This window comes from Paroedura picta, chromosome 1 (genome assembly GCF_049243985.1).
Source record: "Paroedura picta isolate Pp20150507F chromosome 1, Ppicta_v3.0, whole genome shotgun sequence".
Classification (NCBI taxonomy): Eukaryota; Metazoa; Chordata; class Lepidosauria; order Squamata; family Gekkonidae; genus Paroedura; species Paroedura picta.
The window spans coordinates 144,330,941-144,346,737 of record NC_135369.1 but is presented as its reverse complement, the minus strand read 5'-3'; the positions used below and the strand labels follow the sequence as shown (position 1 = coordinate 144,346,737).

General features: G+C 42.4%; 1 protein-coding gene across 3 annotated transcripts in view; it reads left to right on the top strand.

The window, feature by feature from the left end:
* The window catches only part of COL19A1 (collagen type XIX alpha 1 chain), a 255,136-nt gene that overhangs the window by 214,475 nt on the left and 24,864 nt on the right, over positions 1-15,797 (top strand). For all 3 annotated transcript variants that reach the window (XM_077307567.1, XM_077307559.1, XM_077307577.1), the window contains 8 exons: positions 1,069-1,113; positions 1,966-2,016; positions 2,097-2,132; positions 4,207-4,233; positions 6,226-6,279; positions 9,093-9,137; positions 13,951-13,995; positions 14,094-14,156. In XM_077307567.1, coding sequence (XP_077163682.1) covers positions 1,069-1,113; positions 1,966-2,016; positions 2,097-2,132; positions 4,207-4,233; positions 6,226-6,279; positions 9,093-9,137; positions 13,951-13,995; positions 14,094-14,156 — 366 coding nt within the window. The remainder of the gene's footprint in view (positions 1-1,068; positions 1,114-1,965; positions 2,017-2,096; positions 2,133-4,206; positions 4,234-6,225; positions 6,280-9,092; positions 9,138-13,950; positions 13,996-14,093; positions 14,157-15,797) is intronic.

Below are 15,797 nucleotides of genomic sequence, written 5' to 3'. Positions count from 1 at the left end.
TCCATCCTTTATATGGCAGCCTTTTAAATACTTGAAGATGGCTATCAAATCCCCACGCAATCCTCTCCTCTCCAGGCTAAACAGACCAAGCTCCCCCAACCTTTCTTCATACGTCTTGGTCTCCAAACCCCTCACCATCTTTGTTGCCCTCCTCTGGACACGCTCCAGTTTCTCTACATCCCTCTTCAACTGGGGTGCCCAAAATTGAATACAGTACTCCAGGTGACGCCAAACCAGAGCAGTGTAAAGTGGTACCATCACCTCCCGTGATCTGGACATGATACTCTGTTTGATACAGCCCAAAATCCCATTCGCCTTTTTAGCCACCGAGTCACAATGTTGACTCATGTTCAGTGAGTGGCCTACTAAGACTCCTAGGCCCTTTCCACATATGCTACTGCTAATGTCAAATGTGATCTATGTCAGGAATTCACTAGTTGGAATTCACCTTCACAAATCACTATTTGGATGGTCAGACTAGACAAAGACCCTATGAGATCAATGCCTTCCCAGTGTTTTAAAATGTAAATTGTAGGTGTGTGCAGTATATATCCGTGTTCCGTCCCAGGGCTAATAATAGCCCAGGGGAGCATATTAGTTATGATATTTGATCCCTCCCCTCTCTTCCCTGTACAGCCCAATTGGAACTGGGACCCCATACAGCTGCAATTTACTTTTTTTGAATGCTGGGAAAATCTGACTATGAATCCCCCACGTCTTGTCTAGCATGACCCTCAGACACATCTGTAATAAGGGTATCAGTGACAAGATATATGAAGTGCCTTGAACATTCTGAAGTACGCTAAATAAAAGCAAAGTGCTATTATTGGAGCTGTTAGAATGTTCTTTTCAGATATAATATTCAAATGTGGCATAATTTTACTTTGTCTGTTTTTATTGGATGCTATCAAATGGATAGAGTGACCTTTAGGACATCACTGAGTATAATTTTCACTAAAATGAATGGTGCTCTTCCAGCTCTAGGGTCCTCTGTATTTCAAATCAGTGTGATCACATGATGTTGCACAAAAAAGGCATCCACAGCATGTGATTTCTCTTGTGGTGCAGGGAAATGAAGGTGTTCCTGGAAAACCTGGACCTCCTGGACCACCAGTAAGTGAACTGTATGATTTGGACATGACAAATGTTTAAATGGAAATGTTCCACTGGTTTCAGTAGAACTGACTTCTTTGTAGATGCTCAAGTACCTACCAGTTGAGCTCACATTATCTGCCACTCATGAGATGGGACCCAGATTTTTATTGCACAGTTCAGCTGTTGATGAGCAGTTGAAGTCTATTCCCCCTCCCCCATACATACAAACAAGGCAATGCAGTCAGTAGTTTTTATGCATGTGTGTGCTCATACAGCACAACGGGAATCCTAATTTTCCCTTTCTCACTGAAATTGCTATGTGCCACTCGATAGCCAATTAAATAGTGAGCAAACCAATCTGCCATTTATAAATAAATAACCATTTTTTTAAATCCTGTAATTTGGTGTTCACCTAAGTCCATGTTATTAACATTATTTTGTACACGTGCATTTTCATACCATGTGACCCAACTTGGGTCAGCCCTGCTTGGAAGGATGACCTCCAAGGAATACCATTGGGACAAGCAATGGCAAATCACCTCCAAAGTCCTGGCAACCAAAGTCTTAGGCTCTCCTGGCTATATTACACATATACCATACAATAAATAATTATAATAATTAATAATAAATAATTTGCACTGTATTATGGGTGTCACAGTGTTGTTGTTCCCAATGCCATGTAATTACTTAACCCAATCACCCATTACCCTGGAGGAGAATTGTAAACGCAGTTGCAAAACAGAAGGAAACGAAACTCTACCAGACTACCAATTGAGTGGCCACAAACTGTTTGGCAGCTGTCCTTGCTCAAACCAGATTGAGATGATTTAGCCCTTCTAATGTTTTATTCTTTTCCTTCCCACTTTTCAGGGTGTGCCATACAATGAAAGAAATGGCATGAGCAGCCTCTATAAACTACAGGTATTTAATAGCCTGTAATCCAAACTCTATGTTAATGACTACTTTCCATGAATTCATATGCAGTGTTTTCCCCATTGCAGGGGGGTGCCAATGTTGCTGGTCCACCTGGAGCTCCTGTAAGTATTTCAGCACTATATACTGTGTATTGGCCTGAATGTACAGTAAACTGAATTTCAAAACATGACCATACTTTTCATATAGCCTCTGGTCAGGTTACATGTACATCAACGAATATGGTCTGACTCCTTGAATGGAGATCACATTCACAAAACTAATGTAGAGGAACCTCTGGAACTCCTGGTACTAGCCAGCTCATGGCAGTTTACATAAAAATCTAAAAAAAAACACCACATAAAAACAATATACACAGTCCAGACAGCGGCAGAAACGTGATCTGCAGGATGTCCCCATTCCCACCGCAACCCCCATTCATATAGCCAACAGCCTTCCAGGAGGCAAATTCAGCAATAACTGGCCAAACATACCTACCAGACCTGTATAGGGAAGGAGCCACTCTTCCTAGCTCAGATGCAACCAAAGGCCTGGCAGAAGAGCTCCATTTTGCAGACCCTGCGAAATATTGACAGCTCTGACAGAGCCTTCAGCTCTTCCAGGAGTTCACTCCATCAGGTTGAGGCCTGGACTGAAAAGGCCCTGGCCCTGGTCGAGGCCAGGCGTACTTCCTGGGGACCAGGGACAACAAGCAGATTCCTACCCCCAGAGCAAAGAGCTCTGCAAGGGGCATAAGGAGATAAACAGTCCATCAGATAAGTGGGGCCCAGGCTATGGATGGCTTTAAAGGTAAGAACCAAGACCTTGAACCTGATCCGGAAACTGATCAGCAACCAATGCAGCTCCCTCAGCATAGGCTGGACATTGGACCTCCAGGATGACTCTGTGAGGGCCCTAGCAGCTACATTTTGCACCATCTGCAGTTTCCAGGTCAGAGACAAGGGAAAGCCTCTGTAGAGCCAGTTTTACAAGAAATGCAAAAAACATTATCTGCATCAAAAGTCATGCAGTCTTTCCAGATACAGTGATCTGAAAAACACTAATCAAGTCAGAGCATATACATACAGTACATATAGATAAAAATACAGCCCAAATATGTTAAAAACAATAGTTCTACACTCAGCTGAAGTTAGAATCTATGGTCCAAATTAGATTGTACATCCTCCACATGGCAGCTGCAGGGAGCCAAGTTCACAAGTGCTGTAGTGACCTAGTTCAGACCAGGACCATGGCAACAGGGGGGTGATGTTTCAGACTCCCCCTATGCCATTTATGTGATCCAAAACTTTTACGTGATCCAAACTTGCCCCATCGGGGAGCCACACATGCAATGAATGTCCCAGACACATCTGATGAGAAGGAGATGTTAAAAGTAGTTTGCCCATATCTTGGCTTACTTTTCAAAAACAAGGGTGTGATCCCTGGAGTCATAACATTTATGAAAGTATGGTACTTGAACAGAAATAGAGTATTGTCCCCCTGCAAAAATCTTCCAGAGAGGAAAATATAATGCTCCAGAGAGCATTAAGGGAAACGTATATTCTCAACATCCTACTGTTTCCAACAGTTCCAATTTTGGAATGTCAGTTGCTGATCAGTTCACATTGCTACAGATCAGCAAATGTGAGCAAACAGGACCAAATGATACTTTTATTAGGCTATCTGATTGTCACAAAGCATTATTTTGAGGAGTTTCTCTACATATTTAATGCTGATTGATTGAGGCTAGTACTAGAAGAAAGCACCAGTTCATATTTCTGACCCATGGCTCAGTACAGTAGCAATGTCCTAGTATTTTACTTCAGAGTAACAGATGTGATGTGTATGGAGGGCAAACTTGCAGATACTTTATACAACTTGGGAAATATGGTCATATATGGAAGCTGTGTCACCTAGTGCACTTACGTAACCTCCCTGGCCCTCTAGAGCTCTTTTGACGATAGTGCTGCTGAATTGATTTCTCTTTATGATTTTGTTTGCATTCTGTGCTAGAAAATTCATCTGAGATACCCCTAAGTGTTGTGCAACAGTACAGAATGCTGATTTAGTGCAACATTTGAGCATGGTTTGATTGTACTTCAGAATTATGCTGTCTTATCCGTCTGTCTATTTCTATTGACTATTTCTGATGATGGCTTTCTGATTTTATTTATGTTTTGTAAAATCTGCTTCTTCCAGGGCCCAAAAGGTGACCCTGGAGCAGTGGTATGTAACTTATTAAGATGAAAAATTATTAAAATGTTTCTCAAAAATTTGGTAGTTAAACATTTGCCAAACTGCCTACTTTCAGAGTAATTTCTTTATGCAAAGGGATAAAAGTAGTGTATAATTCTGTTCTTCAGTGGTACAGTGAAGCAAAGGTTTGCTTACTTGTAGAGAAGCAATAGTATGACATTTAATGAAGCTTGACATTTTGGGGAAGGACATGAGCCCAAAAATTGCTGCCTAAAAAAAAATCCTGATTATAATAAAAGAAAGAGAGGCCCTTAAGACAGGGGGGAAATTCCTTCTTCCTGCCATTTGTTTGTATTGTTTTACATCTTATGGTCTTTTGGTTTTAATTGTTTTCATGATGTGTTTTATGTTTAGTTCTATTGTCTTCTAAGGCATGTTCTTATTATGTGTTATTAATTAATCTGTTAGCTATCTCAGTAATTTGCTCAGAGGCAAGAAAACAGAGTATAAATATTTTCACTTCCAGTCCACCTTCTTACTGTTTTGGCATGCCAGTTTTTGTTCTTACAGCAATCCCAAAAGCCCCTGAAATCTGAAAATCTGTATACACAAGTATAGATGTTCCAAGTAAAGTGGAGGCATTCACCCCCAAATTAGCGTTGTTCAATAAAGACTGTTTTTCAGCAAACGGGGTGGGGGAGTTGTTGAGTTGGGGGGAGAGGATGAGGTTTAGCATTCGCCATCTGGGAGGATTAAAGTTTTAAGGTGGGGATTGTTTTTATTGCATAGCAGACGGTCAGGATTGGGGCTGAAAGAACGCTCGGACACACGCATTGGAGTAAACAAGGCCACAGTTTTATTTATTTACAGGAGCAGGGCGCAGCATGTGGGGAGCTGTTCTCTTACAGTCAGGGGGATATTTGGTCCATCTGATTCCCCAGAGGCCTTCTTGCAGTCAAGGCAGCCCTCAATCAGCAAGCAGCACCATCTGGGAACCACCCTAGATGGAGGGACGGCGGTTGTTGGGTGCCAGTGGGCCTCTAATTGGCCACTCTCTGCCATCTGGCACTGAGCGCTGCCACTGGGGGTTTTATTGTTGCAACCCACTAAATGCTGGGAGCAGCAGATAAGAATTCAAATTATTAATAAATAAAATAAAGTAAATAAATGTAGGGTTTCCCTTGGGTTTTCAGGACTTGTACAGACTTTCCTATTGGCCTAGAGATTATTTCTTTGCTTAGATTAAAGATTTTTACTTTACATTGCTTGATTGAATTGTGCAGTAAAATGGAAAAGATGTATGGGGGACATGTTATATGGCATATATATGAAGCATTATCTTTATTCATTTGTTCTATGCAAAGCTCATTCAAGCTGCCTATGAACAAGTATAAGTCTACATAATACAAGCTATACAGATGTTGTTAAAGGATTTTGGAAGCACCTTATTCTCATTTCTCAGAAAGATGGTAAACTTGTACTTGATCTGTAACCATTACAGACTGCAGAGGGGCTTGTCATGATGAACGTTTCTCCATATTTAAAATAGTAACAATAACTTTCTATGTTGGAAAAACTAGTATGTTAAGGAAAGGGCTACGTTATTCCACTTTTCCCTGACATCTTCCAGAGAAGGAATTTCTGTTGTATCAAGGAACTTTCCATCATATGAGCCCCCCTCTATAGCCCAGACACACATGTATAGTCTCAGTGGGGGCAACGGCCCTGTCGTTGGCTTATCAGGAAAAAACTGACCATGATCAGCAATACCCATTAAAATAGTTTTTCATCCCTGACTAGGATTTTTAATCAAAACTGAGATGTTTATTCGGAAAATAAGCATAGTCTTATTCCGGGAGCAATTTTTTATTCTCAGGTCATTAAAACACTCAATGGGGCAATCATTTTCATCTCCAAGTGAGCAGCATGCTTAGCAGCTTATGAAATTCTTTCAGATTGAATGTTTAACTTTATGCATTGAGGAAGTTGAGCTCTGAAGCAACAGCTTTTGTTCTTTACAAGGGTGAACCAGGTCCCATGGGACTACCAGGACTGGAGGGCCTTCCAGGAGAGAAGGTAGGATTTTAATAATAAACCTGAGCCCTCTGTTCACTACATGTATTACTCATTGGCCAAGATGATGCTTTTGCAAATGCACAGTATGTGCTGGTGCTGGCAAGAAGCAATTTCCTCAATGAACTATTACAGTAGAGGGCAACACGACTAGCTAGAGACCGCTGTACAACCAAATCAAATATTATGTGCCTGCATACACAAAAGGTCACAATGCTGTGTGAAAGGAGGCGATGAGGGCACATGAGCCACCTCTTTGCTGCTCTCTAGCAGAAGAACTAACATTGCAGCTTCTCTTATGAATGGTATGACAACCCTTGAGTATGTTTGGTGTAAATGTGAATGGAAACGTATTCTTAGGGCTGGATCCACAGAATGTTTTTGCAGCCTCTAGGCTGTAACTTTCTTACCTCTCCTTTCTTCCCACAGCCCAAAATATCCCTAAAATGCCACTTGTAGGGGACCTGTTAACAGTAGCTGCTATTTTCTTCTTCCCCTCTGAGGCTCCATTTATATATCACTCAACAATTTTTAAAAAAAGCTGGTTCTGCATGCTTCCACAAAGTCTTTCTGTCTCAGAGGAAGTGTCCCTGGCAAAAATGCAACTTCTGCTAATAGAACTCAAAGCAGGAAACTGGTTCATTGTTCATAAGCCAGTAGAGATGCCATTGGCTAGACTGGCTGAAACAGTCCTACACTGCAAGTGTGACTGTTATGATACAACCTTACTTGACCAAGAAGAGAAGAAGAAGAAGGAGAGTTGGTTCTTATATGCCGCTTTTCTCTACCCGAAGGAGGCTCAGAGCGGCTTACAGTCGCCTTCCCTTTCCTCTCCCCACAACAGACACCCTGTGAGGTGGGTGAGGCTGAGAGAGCCCTGATATCACTGCTAGGTCAGAACAGTTTTATCAGTGCCATGGCGAGCCCAAGGTCACCCAGCTGACTGCATGTGGGGGAGTGCAGAATCGAACCCGGCATGCCAGATTAGAAGTCCGCACTCCTAACCACTACACCAAACTGGCTCTCCCAACTAGGCTTCATGGATTTCCTGTATTTGTTCATAGATGCAAGCAGTGTTAGGCACTATCGCATTTATTTATATTATATTCATCTATGATTCTATGATTTATTTATACCCTGCCTTTACCTTATAGCTCAAAGTGGCTTACAGTTCCAAAATTAAAACACACACACAATGCAAGAAATCCCATTAACTTCATCCCCAAGAAAATGCCTGCAGTTTAAACCCCATGAAAAGCCCTCACAAATAAAATGGCCTTACAGTCCCCTCTAGAACCTTCTATAGATAGTGCCCCCTTCATCTCCTCAGGCAATCATCAGCAGTCACTCTAAAGACGAAGTGGGGCCTAGTAGCTGCCAAGTAGACCACCTGTATTCCCCCAGCTTGAAGACTCTTTTAAAAATTTTACGCAGGTTAGGATGAGCAACCACAAAATGGCTGCCACAGGAGGCAAATTGTCAGGAAATGCAGCTATGCATAATCCCAGAAACATTTAAACATTTCAGGCAGCAGCTCCGCTTAACATGATGACTTTTAAAATAAACATATTGTTTTAAAATATTTTCTTGCCTATCCACAGCTTACCTTCAGTCACAGAGTGGAGATCCATGTACAGTGGTGGCAGCTGCTGCTGAAATGTTTTAAATTCTATTCAGCCAAAGAGTTTCAGTGGCTGGTGAGAACCCCTGCTGGGCAAAAGCTCCACTTTGTCCAACCCAATTACTTAGCAGGCACCAGGAATGATGTTCACAGACACCACAGGTGCCACAGTGGGGGGCTCTGGACTAAAAGATGATGATCAGTTGACTCACCAAGGCGTGTGGGAGTGATGGTCCTCCAGATAAGCAGATCTGCCAGATATGTCTTTCAGATACATTAAGATCTTTAAAGGTGTAACCAACACCTTGAATCAGACTTGAGAATAAACTGTTAATGTAGCTGTTTTAACATAGGTAAAATGTGCATCCATTAGTTAGTCTCTGACAGCAGTCAGGCTGCCACACAGTTGTAGCATATAGAAACATAGAATCATAGAGTTGGGACTTCCAGGGTCATCTAGTGCAAACTCCTGCAGAATGCAGGAAATTCACAACTACCTGTCAACCACAGTGACCCCAATTCCATGCCCAGATGATTCCTCCCCAAACCATAATCCCTGGCCAGTCTGGTCTGGAGGAAATTTGTCTCCTGACCCCAAAGTGATGATCAGCATTTCCCTGGGTGTGCCACAAGAGCCAAGCACCGACATAATCCTTTCTGCCCATCCATTTATAATCTGCCTCAGTTCACAGAACTAGCATTTCTGTCATATGGTTATCTAGCCTCTGCTTTGAAAACTTCCAAAGAAGGAGAACCCGCCACCTCCTGAGGAAGCCTTTTCCACTGAGGAACCACTTTAACTATCCGGAACGATTTCTTTTGAATTAATTTAATCCTGCTGGTTCTGATCCTACCCTCTGGGGCAACAGAAAACATCTCTGCTCCATCCTTTATGTGACAGCCCTTCAAGGCTGTCATATCACTTCCTAAGATATGAATTATCTTCAAGTGCAGCCCAATGAAGTGTTTGTCAATGTAGTTCACCAGAAAAGAGATTCGTGGATGAGAGTAACTTAGGCAGTGTTGTCAAACCAAACACAAGTGATAGAAAGCACCTAATAGAGGCTCTATTCACCTCTTGTTATGCTCATTAAGCTTCCTTGGCTATGTCAAAGGCTCAATCAGTTCTTGACCTTGTTAACACAAAATATCGCAGTACAGTGATATCTCCTTGCATCTCTTTAATCTCTTAAAGGGAGATCGTGGCCCAGCAGGTCCTCCGGGAATACCAGGAATACCTGTAAGTATGTCGGCTAAAGACACTGTTTTCATATAGGGAATAAAATGGTAAGTATATAATACAGTGTCCTGACCTGGATAATCCAGGCTAGCTTGATCTCTTCAGCTCTTGGAAGCCAAGCATGGTTAGCTCTGGCCAGTATTTGGAAAGGAGACCTTCAAGAAATACCAGAGTCGTAACTTGGAGGTAGACAATGGCAAAACACCTCTGAAGTTTCTCGCCTTCAAAACTCAAGTCAGCTGCAACTTGATAGTAAAAAAAGGACACGTTAGTAAATTCTACTAGAAAAGTGTCACATGTTGACTAATTTGTGAAAATAAATACCTTGGACTGAGACCTCACTTTTTCCTTCTAGCAGTACACAGTCCTTCCCTCCTTTCTGAGAAATTCCGAATATGTTTGAAGTGACAAACACATATTTGGAGGTTTGCTGTTAGAGGCAGTTTGCAGAGAAAAGAGTGAAGTGTCACCATCATCTATTGTTTACCCAGTCCATATCCCACTCCCAAAGCTTTTCTTTACACTTATTTAGAAGAGTTGTTTTTTATACCCTGCTTAAAATCACTTTCCCTTCCTCTGCCCATTACAGACACCTTGTGAAGTAGGTGGGGCTCAGGGAGCTCTAACTTTACTACGTGCAAATAGCTCTAACAGGACAGTGACTGGGCCCCACCAAGGTCATCCAATCAGCTGCATGTGGAAGAGCAGGGAATCAAATCCAGCTCTCCAGATTAGAGGCCACAGCTCTTAACCAGTACCCCATGCTGTCTCCCTATATTTAACATTCTATGATATTACAATGGCCACACACACACACACAAAACAGATTCATGTAAAAAACATATTATCAGCCACCTTTCCCCTGCATTCTCATTGTCCTCCCAGCTTCCTTTACTACCCAGCCCTTCCCTCAATCCTTTTTATCAGCACATCATTGGCACTGAGGGTATTCTGCTCCTAGACCTTCTGTGACATCATAGGATTTTAATTAGTGGCAGTAGAATAAAGTTCTCATGTACACCTAGTGACACAAGTTTTATACCTGTTGTCCTCGTTGTGCTGTCCTCATTAGCTGTAACTGGGAGAATGTGAAAGCAAACTGCTGTTCAAAGTGTGAGAAAGCATTACAGAAAGAGATCAATTTAAAAGTGTGAACAAACGTATTTTTAGAAGAAGACAAAAGATATGTTGCTGTGTTGACGTGTTGCTTTACTTTCTGTGCTGTCCTAATCAGAGTTAAATTCTTCTCAGCCCCTTGCCTTCAGTAGACTTTAAAGAGTGTAAATCTGTGTAGGGCTAAGACAGCACTGTGAATGTTGAGGAAAAGAAAGGAGGAGGAGACACCCAGTGGTTGTTTGCATTAATGTCTAGTTGCAACTGGACTCTCAAGAAACCACTTTTCCCAAAGCCAATAAAAGTGCTGTATACAAGTAAATATGACAATAAGCCGATATTTTGATTTGGCCATTTGTGTAGATAAATATAATGGTTTACTAAGGGAAATAAATAGATTTTTTTATTTTGTTTTAATTACATTTCTGTTTTAAAAAGAGAGATTCAGCCTTCAGGATAATGAAGTAATTTTTATGCAAATTAACATTTTGCTGTTAAATTGGAACAGCTCCCATGCAGTTCAGGAATTGCTTTTTAATTATGAATGGCTGTCATAAATTTTAAAAACATCCAGACACACAACTGAGGCTATACAACTTTCCATTCATGTGAAGCCACCGAGAAACAAAAAGAATAAGTAGTTGAATGTTAGTAACTTCCCTAAAATAAATATATAATATGAAAGAAAAAGAGAGGGTAATTTGTCTAATTCATAAAGCTATATTAATGCTTTCCTGCCATGTTGATTTATGATCATGGTTTATCTACTGTCTAAGACATTAAGGATCAGGTGTGAAGCTGCCACTTAGGTTAATCATACACAGGTTTCTCTGTGGGTACACCCAAGGCCTTGCTCCGCATATAAAGTATCATTAAGCATTCTGACTGAATAAGAACTATGCAATTAGTTTCATCCATAGTGTTAAGTATTTAGTTAATGAAGTCTTGTTGGAAATTTAGCAGAGTAAATGAAGCACAGCAGAATAATGCAGCACTGACCCATGTGTGTTTAACTTCAAAAAATTTTTACTTCAGAAACAGGGAAAGGATTACATGTAAAGAAAACAACAGTGTAACTCATCTTGCTAGTTCCAATCTACTCCATCTTGTTTTTTTGTTGCTTCTGAAGGAAGGAATTGAAGTTCCCCCCCAAGTTCGACCTCTTGTATACTTTCAGGGCCATTCCGCACTCGTTCAAAATTGCACAATGGTTGCAAATTGAAATCGCTACTAATTTGCTGTTATGCACAACGTTGTTGACAATCTGCAACACTCCTGAAACCAATCCGCTAAAAGCGCTTCGTTGTAGCACTTTCAGGGAAATCCCAAAAACTGGATTCACCCTCCAGAAAGGGCTACACTCTTGCAACCAATCTGCAACACTAGCAGGAAAGTTCTGTGCGTTACCATTGTTGCGGCTTCTGCAAAGTCCCTCCCCCTGGCTCTCTCCTCTGATCTTCCTGCGAAGCGATCGCCATTTTTTTCTCAGAGCGAGCAGAGATCAACGCACCAGCGAGCCTTTGTTTACCCAGTGAGGCTTCCCCGGCTGTAGTCCCTCCCCAGAGGTGTTTTAAGTCACCAAGCACCAAGCACCACACAGCCCCGTTTGCTGGTTTATTTTCCCTTTATTTTTCACTCTATTTTCGGCCAAAAATCGTGCCCGTGCAGGGGGGGGGGTATTTTTTTTTTCACTGGCAACGATGAAACGGCAGCTCAAACACCACCTGCTAGCTAGATGGGTCTCTCCGTTGCAACAAATCAATGCAGATTCGTTGCAACGTGTGTTATTTTTTTTTAAACCTTCCTTAAAGGGAAAGGGGCTTTTTGGGAGCATGATAACGGTCGCCCATTGGCTGCTCGTTTGATTGACGGCCAGGGGCGGGACAAAGCTCGGCAATATCGCTTCCTGGCTAGCAATTTTTGCCGAGACCGGAAACCTGTGGGAAATGATAGAAACGCAACTGGATTCCACTACAAAGGCAGGTATGCATAATGACGAATTCCACTATTTAAAATGGCGTTTTTTCGTTCCGAAATCAATTTGCTACATAGATCCTGGTGCGGAATGGCCCTCAGAATAGAATGTTCTCCATTATATAGATTAGCCAATAGCCATTCTTATGGTCACCTAATCCTTATCCATGGTTCCTCTATATATTTGTGAAACAGCCTGAGGGGTAGAACATGTCCAGCTCTCTGAATTGGAATAGGACCAATCAGGGTGAAGCCAGCAAAACAAAGCTGGCTGCACCCTGATTGGCCCTGCCCCTACATCTCCCACCCTCCCTCCCTGGACGCTAGCCACGTTCCTCTCAGATGCACCAGAGACAGAGAGAGATGGAAGGAGAGAGAGAAAGACACAGAGAGCTGCCCCAAACTGCACACCAGCCCTCCTTCACTCCTATAAACCAACCCTGATTACCTGCTATGCCTCCTACTTCGAGGCACACTGAGAGACATGCAGCAAGAGGGAGAGGGAGAGATCTGCACCTCCCAGTGTCCCATTGCATTCCTGCTTGCAATGGGCTTTCTTGCTAGTTAAGATTAAAACCTCACCCTTTTTTGTGGGAAGAATCTACTCTACACCTAATTGATTCTATGCTAAACTTATAAGACCTATCAAGTCTCAGTACAACAATAGATGCCAACCCATGGTGTATTTTCTCCTTGATCTCATTCCCTCATTGCTTCTTAAATTACTTCATTATTCATGTTCGTTGGATGGATCTGAACCTTTTTGACGTATTTCCCCAAAGTTTGCAGAAAACAGTAAAAGAAAGCCCAAAACAGCCAACAGCAGGGAACAGGCTGCTCCCCACCACTTAGCCATTTTTGCAGCTTTGTAGAGTACAGAAGCAGAAATTTTAAGAGACTCAAAGTCTCTTAACTATGAACTGCCCAAAACTGCTTTAAAAATTCAAGATAGTAGACCCATCATAAACTTCAGTTTGCAAACCACAATTCAGTTCAATTTAGTTCCATCCTTAGTTTATTGGTCTTAATAGCTGTGGATGTGGGGGAAAGAGTAGACCAGTAAAAAAATATTTTTTTTGTATGTAAAATGTTTTGGAAATTTAAGGAGACAAATGATATAAAAATTATGAATAAATCAATTTTGTCTCAGATATTGTTCTGTGTGATTCACAATATGGTCAATTGAAGATGTGCTACTTGGGGACTTAAATGTGTGAGTAGGTTGCATTTTTGCTTCCCCACATCAGAAGAGCATGGCTAGCCTAAATTTTTTGATGACTTTTCATATGAGGGGAAGATTCAGAGGGGATCCAAATGTGATTTCTTCCAAGCATTTTGAAATATTATGGAACCACATGATTTTTCCTAAACTTTTTAATTGACTCTTAATATCAATCCGTCCTTTATAATATGAGAATGAATAGTGTTCTACGTCACAGAGCTATCCTAAAGAAATGTGGTAGCTCACCAAGTGAGTAGTGTTTTGCTTATTTTCTGTCATCTACTATCTATCCCAGTACATTTTGAATGTATCCCTTTTGGATTAGATACCTATGGAGATTTTCAAATCATTTTCAGATACCTCCAGGGGTCTTATAATTAAAGAATTTCATTAAACCAGTTTTTTCGTAGTCTGCATTTAATATTACTAAATTTATTAAATCAACTTTAATTATAATATAGTCCAAATTTGTATTTTAAGTCATGTTTGTTTAAATTTCTACAGGGAAAGCCTGGTGCTCCAGGCCCAGCAGGGATTCCTGGAGAACCAGTAAGTATGCCTACAACGGAGGCTTTGTTTGTGATACTCGCATTCTGGTCATTTTCAGTCATCAGAACGATTTTATGGTTACCTTTCCTTTTCTCAAGGGTGAAAGGGGCCCTGTCGGAGACATTGGTTTCCCTGGGCCAGAAGGACCAATTGGAACACCAGTAAGTAATTTACAATATAGTTAAATGGAAATTGTCTTCAGACATATTTGAATAGCTATCCCCCTCTTGCTATGTTGCAGGAGAACTTTCAGTGCTGGGCAATCCCCAAATGGAAAGCATATAAACTGTTCAGAAGGAATTACTATGACCGTTTAAAATTCTTTTGATATACAAAACCCCAGCACCAAAACCTATATGTAATCCTATGTAGTTTTACCCAGCATGTTTTCTTAATCTTATAAAATCACAGGTCTTTAATTCATAAGTTATAAATGTAAGTTATAAATGTACTAGATATTAAGCCCGCTCTGGCCAAAATACAGCAGGCCCTAGCATGGTGGGTAGGTGGAGAGATCGGGCGAAGGAAGAAGGAAAAGGAGAAAGAGAGACAGAGAGAAAGACAGAAAGAAAGGGAGGAAGATAGAGACAGAAGAAGAGGGAGAGAAACATGTAGCGAGAAAGAGGCAGATGGGAGAGAGGGAGGAAGGAAGAAAGGGAAGGACAAAGGGAATGCTGGGAGGAAGGCAGGGATAGAGTAAGGTAGGTGGCCTGAAAAGGGACTTTGCGGCCTTCTGCTGGGCCCAGGAGCAGGCTTGGGTGCCCTAGGGCCCGGCAGAAGGCTCCAGACGGGGTCAGCGGGCTTTGCGGCCTAGTGCCAGGGGCAGGCGAGGCTGCCCCAGGGCCCGGCAGAAGGCTCGGGAAGGCAGCTGCAGGCTTTGCGGCCGACTGCCGGGCCCAGGGACAGGCAAGGCTGCCCTAGGGACCGGCAGAAGACTCGGGAAGGCGGCGGCAGGCTTTGCGGCCTACTGCCGGGCCCAGGGGCAGGCTTGGCTGCCCCAGGGCCTGGCAGAAGGCTCAGGAAGGTGGCGGCAGGCTTTGCGGCCTACTGCCGGGCCCAGGGGCTGGCAAGCCTGCCTCAGGGCCCGTCGGAAGGCTCCCTGGGTGAGGGGAAGCCGGCCGGAGGACTTACCGCTGGGGAAGGCTTCTTCCTCTGAGCAGCAACTCCCCGGCCGGCCCAGGCGAGGCTGGGCCAACCAGCCAATGGGGAGCCGTGCTTCACGGCTCCTGATTGGGCCCTCCGAGTTTTTATCCCAGACAGAGCCCGCCCTGCCTCCTCCCCTTTAGCCCTTACTCCTTTATTTAATACGCTCCGCAGGAGCAGTTAAAGATTGATATGTGAAAAGCTGAGTTCCGTGTATTATTTTCTATGTTTTTAGGTAAACAGTCCTGAGTCTCAGGGGAGGGTGACATATAAACAAACAAACAAACAAACAAGATATGTTAAGTTCTTAAGTAATATTTCCCAGAGATTGTTGTCCATTGCATGTTGGGCTTGAAAACTCAGGTTCACCTGAAGCCTCTTCACACATTGCAAAGTCAGCAACCTGAGGACTTGGAAGTAAAATTCCACAGGGGTTTTGTGTCTTCCAAAATCCTGTGAGCCTTTTTTTATCCTTGTGATCCAGGTGTCTGGGCAGAAACAGTGTATTGCTTTCTCATCCAAAAAGTGCTGCCTCCATGCAGCAGCTGCTGTCTCTGTTGCAAAGCATAGTGCATCCTCATAAATAATCACAACTATTTCATCTAATCAGCTCAGATTTTTCATACAATTCCCCTAAGGCTTTAGGCCTGTACATATTT